The sequence below is a fragment of the Dermacentor silvarum genome, chromosome 1, assembly GCF_013339745.2.
Source record: "Dermacentor silvarum isolate Dsil-2018 chromosome 1, BIME_Dsil_1.4, whole genome shotgun sequence".
Taxonomy (NCBI): domain Eukaryota; kingdom Metazoa; phylum Arthropoda; class Arachnida; order Ixodida; family Ixodidae; genus Dermacentor; species Dermacentor silvarum.
Window position 1 is genome coordinate 96,807,026 of NC_051154.1, and position 13,807 is coordinate 96,820,832.

At 46.6% G+C, this 13,807-nt stretch overlaps 2 protein-coding genes across 4 annotated transcripts in view; one reads left to right on the plus strand and one right to left on the minus strand.

The window, feature by feature from the left end:
• LOC119433108 (selenocysteine-specific elongation factor) overlaps nt 1-1,016 on the plus strand; it is a 37,954-nt gene extending 36,938 nt beyond the window's left edge. The window contains exons 8-9 of one of the 2 annotated variants that reach the window (XM_037700262.2): nt 287-473; nt 783-1,016. In XM_037700262.2, the coding sequence (XP_037556190.1) occupies nt 287-473; nt 783-958 (363 nt within the window). In that variant the 3' untranslated portion in view covers nt 959-1,016. The remainder of the gene's footprint in view (nt 1-286; nt 474-782) is intronic. The other variant, XM_037700255.2, reaches the window with a different exon arrangement.
• LOC119433139 (high affinity copper uptake protein 1) overlaps nt 592-13,807 on the minus strand; it is a 109,157-nt gene continuing 95,941 nt past the window's right edge. For both annotated transcript variants that reach the window (XM_037700279.2, XM_049671414.1), the window contains one exon: nt 592-1,620. In XM_037700279.2, coding sequence (XP_037556207.1) covers nt 1,390-1,620 — 231 coding nt within the window. In that variant the 3' untranslated portion in view covers nt 592-1,389. The remainder of the gene's footprint in view (nt 1,621-13,807) is intronic.

Below are 13,807 nucleotides of genomic sequence, written 5' to 3' on the forward strand. Positions count from 1 at the left end.
AAATAAGTTTGAAGAATATTTAAATACTATTCTAAATATATTCTACTCAGTACATGAATATTCGGTTTTTTTGTGCGATTGGGTTCCAAAAATCTGTATTCATACTCATGAAAATTGTGAAACGTGCGCTTTGATTCACAGAAGCACGGAGCTTATGATTACTCTGCTGCTAGATGCTTACCTTCCATTTGCTAGAGTTGCATTGAGCATATCCAAGTTGCCCAAACTCTAAATGAAGTGAGTGTCTGATTGTGTTTGCAATAGCTTTGTGTGTCTCAACATGCAGGAAAAAAGTCGCAAGGGCCTTCTGGATCGCGTACTGAGTGAAGACGAGTTGGTGGTGCGCTCACTTTTCTCCAAGGGATCTGACCTGGCTGCTTTCCATGGACTCTGGGTGAAGCTTGCTACTGGAGACTGGGGCACTTTGGCAGGCCCCTTTGGCCAAGGTGGCAAAGTGCGTGTGCGCATTCATGGTCAGTGCTTTGGTTGGCATTTCAAGTCATGCCAAGTGGCTATGCATGTTCATGTTAATTAGAGGGGGCAAGGAGTGTGAGGAAGACAAAAAAAAAAGGAGAGGCCTTCAAGAATGTGCTGAAATGCAAGCTTATTTTTTTCTGGCGCTTTTATTTGTTGACAACACTTTAATTTTATTTCTGTACACAAATTGATGTTTTATCTACTGAAGACCTTTAAAACCACCTGGCAAAGCTGAAGGCCAGTACAGATTTGTGAGGCTGGACCAGCTACCATGGAGGCCTTACAATAGGTTGCATGGTTTGCAGGTGAACCGTCTACAGAGCTGCGTGCCTTGCTACCACGAGAGCGTGGTAAGCGCCCACCACAGCCCGCAGACCAAAAGCCCATCGAGGTGGCCCTCCAGTTTCGGAAGTATCTGTTTGACATCAGCAGCAAGATGGTGCAGCCCAAAGTGCCACCTGGACTTTACCAACCAAAATGACAACCAAGAAGCCTTTGTAAATAAATCTGTCAGTAAATGACAGTCAATGTATACATCACTTGGTGGAAGGCACTTTTTCCATAGGTAAACACAGCTGCACAAGTTTGCATTGCTTGACCGGGATCTCCACCACTCACTTTCACAGAAGCACAACTGTGCTCTTGAACACGCATTTGGCAGCCCATCAGGCATCACAGGCACACTCACAGCTCAGATCTTAGAATGAGATGTCTCTCCAAGTCTTTCCATGCAGTGGTATCCAGAAGATACCCACAGAGGAAACTGAGGCTTGAGGTAAAACTGAAGGCACTGCCTTAGAAGCAGTTGAAGCAGCGCACAAAAATGTTCTGCACCAAGCTGATCCTCCAGTGAAGAGTTCTTGTGTCCATCACCCCCTGCCACCAGCAGTATACTCTTCTTCCATCACATTGTCAGTCGGACACTGGTAGCAACCGTGCAGGCATGACAAGGCGGCTAAGGCAATGGTGAGCCAAGCCTGAGGCAAGCAGCACAGAAATGGCAATCCAACCATTGTAGCGCATGATGATAAGCATCACCAAGAAGCCAAGAGTTAACTGTAGTGCATGAAGCAGGGTCTGTAGCAGCCGGAACTTGAGTCGTCCCCAGCGCTCTGCATCCATATGGCCATAAAGTAGGTTCACCTGCAAACAAACAATCACAGGTGTTGCACCAAACAGAATTCGTCATGGCACACTTGCTATATTTTGCATATCACTGTAGAACCAGATTTAATTCACCTAGCTGTAATACCAAGAGTGATTATGTCACTGAGAAAGATGTGGTCTGTAACTCCTTAAATGCTGTGACAAATTCTGAAAAAAATTTCATAAGTGCAATATAACTGGCGAAAGTCGTGTATTATTTTCTTGTCAAAATTACAAGAAATTGAACACAAACATGTGCAAAAATTGCCAAAAATTCATGAGTTAACTCGTCATAGCCACCAGAGGACGCTTTTTGTGACGACGAGTTATCTCATCCTCAGCAGTTAAGGAGGGTTAACGAACACTCGAGAGGTTTGTCTGACTATGCACCAAAAGTGCTAGGTCCAAATGACCTAGCACTTTGAATATATTATTACTATTATTATTATTATTATTATTATTATTATTATTATTATTATTATTATTATATGAATGCATTGGCGTAGCCAGGGAGGGGGGTCAAAACCCCCCCAAAATTTCCTGAGGACCCCTTCCCTTTTCCCCCTTTCTTATGGATGGATGGATGGAAAACTTTAATGAACGTCCTGAGGTACGCGACTCAGCGCGCAGCGGGCCGCTCCCACGTTGGGACAGTCAGGCCATGCCCGACCGCCGCATCGTGGGCCCTCTGGACAGCCCATAGTTGCGCCCCGGCATCGGGGCTCTTGATAGCGGAGAGCCACTTGTCCTCATTTATTTGTTCCGTGCCTCGTAACGAGGGGCAACGCCAGAGCATATGGTCTAAGCTAGCGAAGTCATTGCAGTGCCTGCAAGAACTACTGGCATAAGTGTCGGGATAAAGCTTGTGTAATAAAGCCGGGCTGGGATACGAGCCTGTTTGCAATAATCTGAGGGTCAATGCCTGCGCTCTATTTAACTTCTTGTGAGGAAGGGGAAAGTCTCTCCTGCCGAGATAAAAGTACTGCGTAATTTCATTGTATGTTGTCGGTTGATCTCTGTTCTCCACCACTCCTGGCTGGCCGGGGAGTTCTCCATTGTCGCGGAAAGCGAGACCTCGCGCCTTGGAGTGGGCCAGCTCGTTGAGGTTTGTGGGGCCTCCCATGATGGATCCCATGTGAGCGGGGAACCACGTGAGAGTGTGGGTGGCAATGCTTTTACCGTCGAGGATGCGACAGGCTTCTTTACACACGGCGCCAACGCTGAAGGCGCGGATGGCTGCCCTGGAGTCGCTGAAGATGTTGGCATGTTTCTCGTCCAGGAGCGCCAAGGCAATGGCCACTTGCTCGGCCGCACATGACGACGTGCTTCGTACCGAAGCTGCGTTAACGGTCGAACCCTTGTGGTTGATGGACACTACTGCGAAATTTTTGCTGTTGCCATATTGGGCCGCGTCAACGAAGCAGCTGCCGCCAGGGAGTTCTGTCGCCCGGCGTAGGAGCGCCACGGCCCTGGCCTTCCTTCTTTCCACGTTGCGCTGGGGATGCATATTGCGTGGGGCGGGGGATATGATGATGTGGTCTTTCTGCTCTTTCGGAAGGCCCTGGTAGGAGTCTTTGACTTTAGCCGGGGGGACGCCCATCTCTGTTAGGAGTTGTCTGCCCGCCGTGGTGCCGGAGAGTCTGAGAATCTGTGCCCTTTCTTGTGCTTCTGCAATTTCTTCTAGTGTATTATGAATACCCAACTGCAGAAGTCGGTCGGTGCGTGTGTAGTTTGGTAGTCCGAGCGCGCTCTTGATCCCCCTCCTTATCATGGCATTTAGTTTGTCTCGCTCGGCCCTCTTCCAGACGTGCATGGCCGCTACGTACGTGAAATGGCATAACAAGAAAGCGTGGACTAGCCTTATCAGATTCTCCTCACTCAGGCCTCTCCTTCTGTTAGCTACCCGCTTGATTAGACCGATGACGCTATCCGTCTTCTTTGCTAGTTTGTGAATGGTGATGCTATTTGTGCCCGCCCCTTCGAGTGTCATTCCCAAGATTCTAATGGACGCGACTTTGGGAATCGGATCTCCGCACTTGATGTAGAGATTAATGTCAATTTCGGTGGGGGTTTCCAGTTCTGTGGCTTGCGGCCCTTTCTAGTGGGGCTGTAGAGAAGGAGTTCCGATTTCTTTGGGGAGCACCGGAGTCCCGTGTCTGTTAGAAGCACTCTGTAGTGTCGAAAGCTTCCTGGAGAGCGGCTTCGACTTGTCCGTCACTGCCTCCCGCGCACCAGACAGTGATGTCGTCCGCGTAGATCGTGTGACCGATGCCCTGGATCTTGCCTAAGTATCTCGAGAGGTCGACCATTCCGATGTTGAAGAGGAGCGGTGAGATGACTGACCCCTGGGGGGTGCCTCTTCCACTCAGCTCCATTTTCTCTGATTCCAAATCTCCAGCCTTGAGGATGGCGCATCGTTTGCTCAAGAAAGACTTGACGAAGGCATGGAAGGAAGAGCCCAGGTCTAGTTTGGAGATGGCGTCGAGAAGGAACTCGTGACGGATGTTATCAAAGGCCCCTTTCTTATGGAACAAAGCTTTAAGAGGTGGGCTCCGAAAGAGCGACATAAATGAAAGGGAAAGCTTTAATGTTAAAGCAAGGCGAGGGCTAGTGGCGGTCCGAAGGGGGGGGGGGGGTGCTAGTTGTCATGGGGGCGACAACCTCCCCCATCACAGAACGTTGCAGCCTCTACCTCATTACGGATCGTGTTAACCATAACTGCTGAGGGGGGACCAGCCCTAAAAGTTCCTTACACAGATAAAGATGGGACAAGCGCATGCATAAAACTTGGGGGGCCATTGTTGCTCCCCACCAGGCCTTCGCGACGTCGAAGAACTTCTCACTTCTGGTATTTGACCGAATCGTTGACCACATTGCACGGAAGAAAAGCATTCCAAAAATATTGCAACTTGCTTGTCTAGGCAACGCATAATAAGAACCCCCCGCCCTTTTTTTTTTTTTTCTTCTTTCCCTTGTCTCTGACTTTCATTATGTTAATAAACTTGGGAAGAGCTTGCTCTTAGGCTAGTTTGTACACGCTGCTAAGAATGAAGACAGGGCAATAAATGGGACGAGAAAGACCTACAGAACGCTAATTTGCGCATAGCAAAATATATCAAGCACGGGGGTGCTGGGCCACGGAAGCTAACAAACCACCAAAAGAAACAGGTGGGAGGGCAGGTAGGTGAATGGCCTCGAAGTCCACGCAGAAACAAAAATACAGGAATGTTAGGGGCCGCATACGTAGCCGTACCACTCACTAGAAGGTCTGGGCTGCAACAAGTCTGGGCTGCAACAAGTCTGGCCTGCAAATAAGACGCACAGATAGTGCGCTGTCTTGTTTTTGTTTGGCCTGTTTTGTTGTTTTTGTTTAGCACTGTTTACTTTTCCAAGTCATGTACCAGCTAGGTCATTGACATACATTATATAAATGCATAAATTCGAAAACAAAATTTTACATTTTTTATTATCATTTTTAAACCTAGCAAAAGGATGATAGCATAATTTGATGCGAAGTGGCTGCATGCCTTAGCAATGAAAAACTTTTTTCAGAAGTTAAGCAAAGTGTTGTTTTGGAAACTCAAAGACCTACATCCTCGTTGTTAAAGCATTCTAGTCCGGGGAGTGCTAGGAGTTTCTCTTTGCATGGTGTACAACCTTCATATAGTATATATATACAGGGTGTTTCAGCGAACACTTTCAAAAATTCTTAAAGGTTGCCTGTGGCAGATAGCACAATTCTAGCTCATGAGCTGGTCTACTCGAAGAGGCGGACATTACTTGCACAAGAAATTAAAATAGAGAATCGAATAATTAACAAAAGTTCACTAAGTTTTTAACTAATTACCTGATGGCTTATATTGCAATTTACAAAATGTAGCCGTGCAGTTCGCAAGGCGGATCCACTTGGAACGACTTCTCGGTATGACACCAGTTTCGAGATATTAATTCCCGAAATTTGCGGAGAAATGCATTGGTGTTACAGTTAGTTCCTTACCAAAACGTCCCTTTATGCATTCAAGCACAAAATTAACTGGAACGCCAATGCATTTCTCCGCAAAGTTTGGGAATTAATATTTCGAAACTGGTGTCATCCTGAGAATTATTTCCAAGTCTATTTCCAAGCCTTGCGAACTCCACAGCTACAATTCTTAAATTGCAATATGGGCCATCAGGTAATTAGTTAAAAACTTAATTAGTGCATTTTTGTTTATTCGTCGATTATGCATTTCAGTTTCTTATGCTAGTAATGTCCGCCTCCTTGAGTAGACCAGCTCATTAACTAGAATTGGGCTATCTGCCACAGACAGCCTTAAATAAATTTTGAAAGTGTTCGCTGAAACACCCTGTATATTATACAGAAGGGAAGCGCAGTCGAGGACGGCAGAAAACTAAGTGGGGTGATGAACTTGGTAAATTTGCAGGTGGAAATTGGAATCAACTAGCGCAAGACGGGTAATTGGAGATCGCAGGGAGAGGCCATCGTCCTGCAGTGGACATAAATATAGGCTGATGATATATATATAGACATAGAGAGAGAGGGGGGAGGTAAAGGAGGGAGAGGAGTGGTAGTTGCTGGCGGAGAAGCCCCCCTCCCCCCTCGAAATAAATTTCTGGCTACGCCACTGTATGGCATGATATGACACATATACAAGCATAAATGTGAGCTAGCTAAAGTGTCCGGCCAAAGCATGCATAGCACTGGTGGTGCCATGCAAATATCGAAGTACATTAACTCTAGGCACAACCTTAGGCAAAAGTTCAATGCAGACTTGAGGGTCACCTTGGAGGATGCAAAGCACTTACAAAAACATATTAAATGATGCAAGTCACTGCTCATGTTGCACACACTGAAAACGGGCTATGATGCCAAATGCAGTTTGAATGAGTAGTATGTAATTTGTATAAGGCTACATTAAGCCAAATAGAATGTAGGTGCATATGGTCATGTCTGTTGTGACCACACAGCATGCGAGAGTCACATTTGGGGCATTTGGGGTCACAACTGCAAACAGGCCCATATTTTTGTTCTGCACCACACCAAAGTATCCAAGGAGTACCACACACAATGCCACATTATGTGTTGCTCAAGCACCACAGTACACTATCTTTACTGGTGACCAACTGACTTTTAACTAGTATATATTGCAAAACTTCATTTTATACTGTAATTCTGAATGCACATACAATTTCTTTCACTCACATTTCATGCTACATTTCAGAGTGTGCGTTTCGTGAACCGCAGTTCGTGAAGGTCCGGTTAAAGGCCAACTGCAACAAAATTTCACTTTGGCTGAATTGGTTATAAATTAGTAGTATATACCACTGAAGCAATCTTGGCAAACCCGGAGACCTGGTAATTGTATAATTTCCTTATTAGTAGCTTCTAAACAGCACTTTAGCAGACGACACGTGCACCTGGTGGTTAGCAGGAAAGTCCCAGTGCGTTGCCTGCAAGATCTTTCACCGCGTCGTGGGCAGCCGGCACCTAATCTACGAAGTCATACCGAGGAGCCGTGCGTTCTAGGCAATACCGCATTTCAGGCGAACGGTAATGGCGGCTTTTTTTTTTTTTTTTTTTTCCAGTTTGCGGTATCAAACTGGCTATTTTTGCAAGCTTTTCGTGACGCTTCCGCTCGTATTTCAAACGTAAAGCTTTGCATGGAGGCTCCTCTATACGCTATCTTAAACTGAGCTTTTTATGCGGTCGAAAATTTCGTTGCAGCTTCGAAGTCGAGAAATGCATTTGAAGTTATACTAGACTATTCCAGAAATACTTTGTAGCAAAAAGTACTTCAATTTGGAGGAGTGGAGTTATTGGCTGTCAAAGATCGCCTGTGATCCCCTTCGCGGTGCTCCCGGTCCTTCTTCAATGCCTTGCACTGCGAAGGTTGTTAGCCCCGAGTACGAACAAAAGCGGCGCTGCGAGCACCGCTCGCATGACGTCATGGCAAGGATTTGCGCTTGTCGTCTACTACAGTTCGGTCTGCGTCCGAGCGCCTTCTGCACCGTTTCCGTTTGTTCGCTCTCATTGCCTATGTTGGTGCACTTATGACAGTCCTCTGAAATATATTTTGACGATGTGTTCGTTCGTCAAAATTTATTGGAAAAGCTTATTTTCTAGACAACAATATATTTCTCAAAGGCAACGTTACAGTGCCGGCCAACGGAGGTCAGTCCAGAGCGGTGTGGGTTGTTTCTTTTTTTTTATGCGCAGTTCTACACTCTGCAGCGGTATATAATGTGGATAATAAAATCATAAAGGCGAAAACTTGGGATAGAACAATATAGTTAAGCGACCATACTTGCCGTGGTGCAACAATCTTGTAACAAACGCTGGCTATATATGACTTCTACAACATTTACCTTGATTTTAACCCGCTAAATCTTGTTTACTCACGACGAGCTGTTCATTGACAAAATATGGAATTTTTTATTCACAGTAATGTTCGGTATTACCACGAGGACTAAACAACACATCAGTATAGATTCTGCCAGTATCGTTTGCTTTTTGAACTGCTTGTCAAAATTAAGCTGTTCTTAACCAGTTAATATTAAGCGGTGGTCATTTTAAGCAAAGCTAATTTAGGCTTCAAGCTGTTTGCCGCACACAAAAAGGCGTGAACCAATATTTATTCTCTTTTCAGTGCTATATGCTCTACTCAGTTCAACAATTTAGCGCTGCTTGTTGCTTGGGAAACCGTTCTGACTGTTCTGCATGGCGAAACTGACACAGCTGCTCGGCGCAACTTCTTGGGCAAAATATGCATTTTGGCTGCAGCCAGCAAGAAGCCGAAGCTTCATTCCTTAGTGATATGGGACACATAGAAAATATCAGCCTTCACCGAAGGAGGTGAATCAAGGGAATACATATGAGGCTTGCATATATAGTCTTTTTTATAAAACGGGGATACGAATGCTTTTTTTTTGGGGGGGGGGGGGGGGGGGGGCTGACGCAGCGAATAGTTCTTAGTTCGTATAATTAAACACCGTCGTGGTTGGAGACATCGCCATGCTGACGGTAGTGGCGTGACGATGTTGCATGACCAAGCTTCACTCTAGTGCCTCGAGTATGTTATAGGCATTCCAATTGGCGCTGTAAAGGACTGCTTCGTGGTTTCAATTCGAAGTTCTATAGTGAACGGAAGAGTTTCGCGAACAATGCGCGTCTCGTCATAACATCATAATGATTGTCGATTGCTTCCATTGCGGGAGGTGTCTACCCTATTGTTGATAAAGACCGCTTCAGGCCACTATGAAACATTGCATGGCATGTAATGGCTTGGCTCTTGATCTTAACCACGAACCTTTTTCTTTGAGGTGATTGCCTAACAGACATGAAGCGCAGTCGTGTTATCAGCCATGTAGAATGCTTTTTCTTGGTGGCTGTTTCGGAGAAAGGTGAAAGTAGTAGCACATTTTTTTTTCTTAATGCATGCGCGCCTAACTCTTGTTTTTACGCGTTACTGCAGTACCCACATTTGAGTAGAACAACTCAACACAGCAGTAAGAAGCATGGGGCCGTATTCTGAAACGTTCGCCTAGGCGAAATTTCTTTTTTCGCTTTCAGGCGTGCGTCGATTGGCTGTTTTAGCAAAACTGGACGAGCTCATTGGGTGGTTGAGCCCGATGTCATTCAATTTTGCTCAACCAGCCAATCAGCGCGCACGCTGATTTCGCCTAGGCGAACGTTTCAGAATACGGCCCATGGTGAAAGCTTCGTAGGCAGTATCTTACTCTAACATACCGAGTTGACACCAAATACCAATATTGCTGTTCCGTGTAAAACGAAATGTCTGTCATAACTACAATACTAACGGAATGTTAAGTTTGGAGCGAAGCATCGTACAATTAAAATTTCCCATACTGAATTTGCAGACATTGTTTTTACGCAATATTTATGAACAGATACGGCACACCTCTGTGTTTCAAATGCACTAGCCCCTGCAACTCTATATAGCTTCAATATCCATGCAGAAAATTTTCACGATTCATGCACTTTCGAAAAAGAGACTGTACTTTAGGCGTGACAGCAGAAAGCAGCCAAAACATCATTCAGGAAGTATGGCTAGCGCGCCCCATACACCAAGCATGCACGAAGCGAACGATCGCGTGCGGCAGCCGAGCGAGCCGGAGCGAACGGCGTCCTGGCCGTGACGTCACTCGGGTAGAGGGCGCCACTCCAACTTCTCGCCGCTAATAGCAGAGCAGGGCGTACCCACAACGCTCCGCCTACTGAACGTCACCGTGGCGTGCAGTTCGAATTTGATTTTGGATGTTCACGTAGACTATTTCCGATTTTGGCGCCTACAACGCGCCAAATGCGGTTGTCCTCAGCGAGCGAGCTTGTCGCGGCAACCCGTGGCGGTCGCGGTATCTATGCTACGTAGCAGACCGCAGCTGCATGCCACTGTTGTGCATATGCGCAGCGTTTGCTTTGTGCACGAGAGGGCTGGAGTGCGCGTTCGCGCTCATGTGCTCCAGTCTGGCCGTACTACGTGGTGCGGACCGGCTTTGTACTGCACCAGCTTGAACGATGGATAGTAGCCACATCCAGCTTGCGCATCTTGAAGCCAGGGGCGGATCCAGGTTTTTTCTGAGGGGGGGGGGAGGTCAGCTTCTGTCAGTGATGATGATGATAGTAGCCTTTCTTATTTACCGAAATTCACCGTTTCTGCTCACGATATACCCGCGTTTTATACGGCTAGAGCAACACCTGTAGCCCACCGTGGTGGCTCAGTCAGCTCAGGCGTTGCGCTGCTGTGCACGAGATCGCGGGATCGAATACCGGCCGCGGCGGCCGCATTTCTATGGAGGCGAAATGCAAAAACGCCCGTGTGCTTGCGTTGTAGTGCACGTTAAAGAACCCCAGGTGGTCAAAAGTAATCCGGAGCCTTCCACTGCGGCGTGCCTCCTAATCAGAACTGGTTTTGGCGCGTAAAACCCCAGAAAGAGGAACAAGACCTGTAGCGAAGCCAGGTATCGGTTTCTCCGAGCTTATAGGACAAGGACGTTACCCAATACAGCCAAGTGCTTGGCGGCTGTGCCCGATAATACAGGGTGTTCAAAACTAAGCTTTATGCTTTTCTTAAAATTAGGCACTGGGAGGCACGCGAAGACCACCTGTGCAAATAAGTTATGTGGCCAGGGGGGCACAAAGTGAGATGATAATTATCATCTCACTTTGTCCCCGTCCGTCTGTCACGTAAGACGAAACGCTATAAAGAAATGTATGAAAAAAAATAAATTCGAAAGGAAAAACGTTGGCGGTGGTGGGCTTCGAACCAGTGTCTTACCCAATGGGCTAAACACCCACGCTTGCAGAAGGTGAATATATCTGAACATATATATGAATGTGTTGTAACGGCGGTACAAATGTCAAAGGAGAACAGTTTCTAGGAAGGCTTTCTTGAAAGATATGGTCATGGTGGGGAAAAAAAAGTCGCAGTTTCGCCCGAAAGGCAAAGCATCGATTGCGATAGCAAACTAGTGGACAGCTATACAAAGTAAGGACAATAGTTTTATCGGCCGTATTAATTCGTAAACATAGGCATACCAACTAAATTAAAAAGCACGGAAGCGCGCACAAGCAAACATGAACGCATCTCGATGACCGCGGAAACGCGTTGTCAAAACGCTGTAGTAAGCGCGGCAGCAGCAGCAGCGAACAAATTGACCTTCGTCCCGCCGCGAACGAAGCCGCGAAAACACAGCGCAGGGAGGACTGTGCCCCCGCTGCAAATGGCCTTCAAGATACAGTCACTCGGGTGGGCGCGTGCGGCGCAGAACGCGGCCTCCCCCCTCCCCCCAGGACCTCGCGGCCCGGCGGGCGCGCGCAAATCTGTTTCAAGTGGATATGCCTTACAATCTCACGATAAAAAATTACTGGCTCTCCCGTAATGGAGAGTAGATGTAAGCGTGGAATGACTACCATGTGGCATCTTTTGCTGCCTGTGGTGCCGCCGCCTTCAACCGCTTTTCTTCTTCCATCAGTGCTGCGCGCTCGGCGTCTGTCGCTACTTTTTCTTCTTGTCGCGGACCGCTCACGACTCACGGACCGCTGGCGTTCAAAAGAGCACAGGCAACCTCTCTATCTGCCTTTTGAACGTCGCTACGGGAAATGACAAAACTTCGGCGTGCTAGAAGTTACAGCTTGAGTGATATTGTGAACAAACATTAGGAAAAAATCGGAAGCAATATTTTTTTGTAACTTGTTTGGGAAGTATCTAGCGTATGTAATGCGGTCCTGTACAAAGAAAGGGTTGGTTGGTGGCCAAAGACCGCATTTTCTTAACTTTTGATTGGTTGATGATCTCGTTCTCGCAACGATGCGCGGATTTTCTCGTTTGAGTGCCCGGATAACGGCTCTGGCTTTTGGCTCAAGGTTAACTTTGTGCTTCAATGCATAAAACAGCGTTTTCCTCAAAAAGTTAACTGGAACGCCCATGCATTTCGCCGGACACTTTGAAAATTAATATCTCGAAACTTATTCAGTCCTGAGAATTCGTTCAAAGTGGATACGCCCGGAGAACTCAGCGGCTATAATTCGTAGATTGAAAGATGTGCCGTAAAATAATTAGTTAAAAAATTAATTACCATAATTATGTTAATTATTCAATTAGGCGGTTTGATTTCTCGTGGAGGTAATGGCCGCCTCATCGAGTAGTTTAGATCAAGGATTATTATTGTGTTATCTGCCCCAGGAAATCTTTAAAAATTTGGTGCAGCTAAAATGAAACACCCTGTATAGCATATAGTTACTGCGGCCGCCCACGGCGGCCACGAGTCCGCTGGCTGAGCGAACTCCAATCTCGTTCAACCGCGGTTGCTAAGGCGCTGTGCCTTCTAGACTGCCCTAATAGAGGTTCTATAAGGCATTCTGCACCGTTAGTCAAACCTGTTCGGAACGGTTCCTCCAATAAGTTCCGGTTCGGGTTCAGTTGCAAGATGGCGGAAAATTAACAGTTCTCTTCGGTTCCGGTTAGGCTGAAAATAACAGTTCAATTCCGGTTCTCGGTTCAGTTCCGGTTCGGTTCGACATCCTGGTGAACACTACACACATTATTTTTTAGAGCGGTAGCGCTAATAGCATGCGTTGTCCTTTGTGTTGCTTGATCCACTACTTAGAAATTTCTCTTAACAGGGAACAGTTTCAGAGCCGCAGAGGAGATGGTAATAAACGAGCTCCCTCCGACGGCGTACGCAATACTCGACACGAAACCTAAAGAGGAAGTGCGGCGGTCGCTAGACCTCTTGCGTGAATGAAATTGCCGTGAAACCTTTTCGCTATTGGCTCGAGCAAGCTTTATCCAAACGCTGCAATGGTCTGACGATTTCAGAGATATTGAATGACGAACCATGTCTTTATGACCGCTATGATGGTTATGGTATACAGTCGAACGTCTCTACACCTGTATAACAAAGGATTCCGCATGTCCCGACCAAATTCCTATCTTTCGTGTGTATTGTGTACTACAGCGAAAACAACTACAACGAATTTACCTGTAAAACGAAGAAATTTAAGCGTCCCCGACGGCTAATTTGTTGCTTTACGACGTAGTGACGCCGCCACTGAGCTGCGGTGCGCATATAGGGGACGCCGGTCGACACCACAACAATGACAGCGGTCCTGACTCCGCAGTCACTATGGTGTACATCCTCTTCCCCCCAGCCGTGTTAAAAAAGCAACAGCCCATGCCGCGGGCCGCACGGCCGGACAGATATAGGCTGCCGTGGCACATTCCACCGGACAAAGAGTGCGCAAGAAAATTACCTGCTTTATTTCACTGAATAAATCTCTTGAATTCATGTCAAATTCATGTTTTCTTTTGCTTAACCTGCTTACAGCCTGCTCTAGTGCGAGCGGCATGATGCGCGACCTATAGAACGAAGACCTGTATAACGAAGGATTTTGGAGGTCAAACGCGCTTCGTTATAAAGGCGTTGTTTGACTGCATCTGCCGACCCACGCAAAATATGGATGACTGGGCTTTCCGAACACAAAGTATACATGGCTGAAGAGTGCTTCTAATTCGGAATGTCGCTATAACTCACAAACGCCGCTCTGAAGTCAGCGCGCCGAACTTGTTAAGCGACCGCAGAAGTTATATGCGTGTGCGACTCCGGGTGCGACTATTACGTATATATATATATATATATATATATATATATATATATATATATA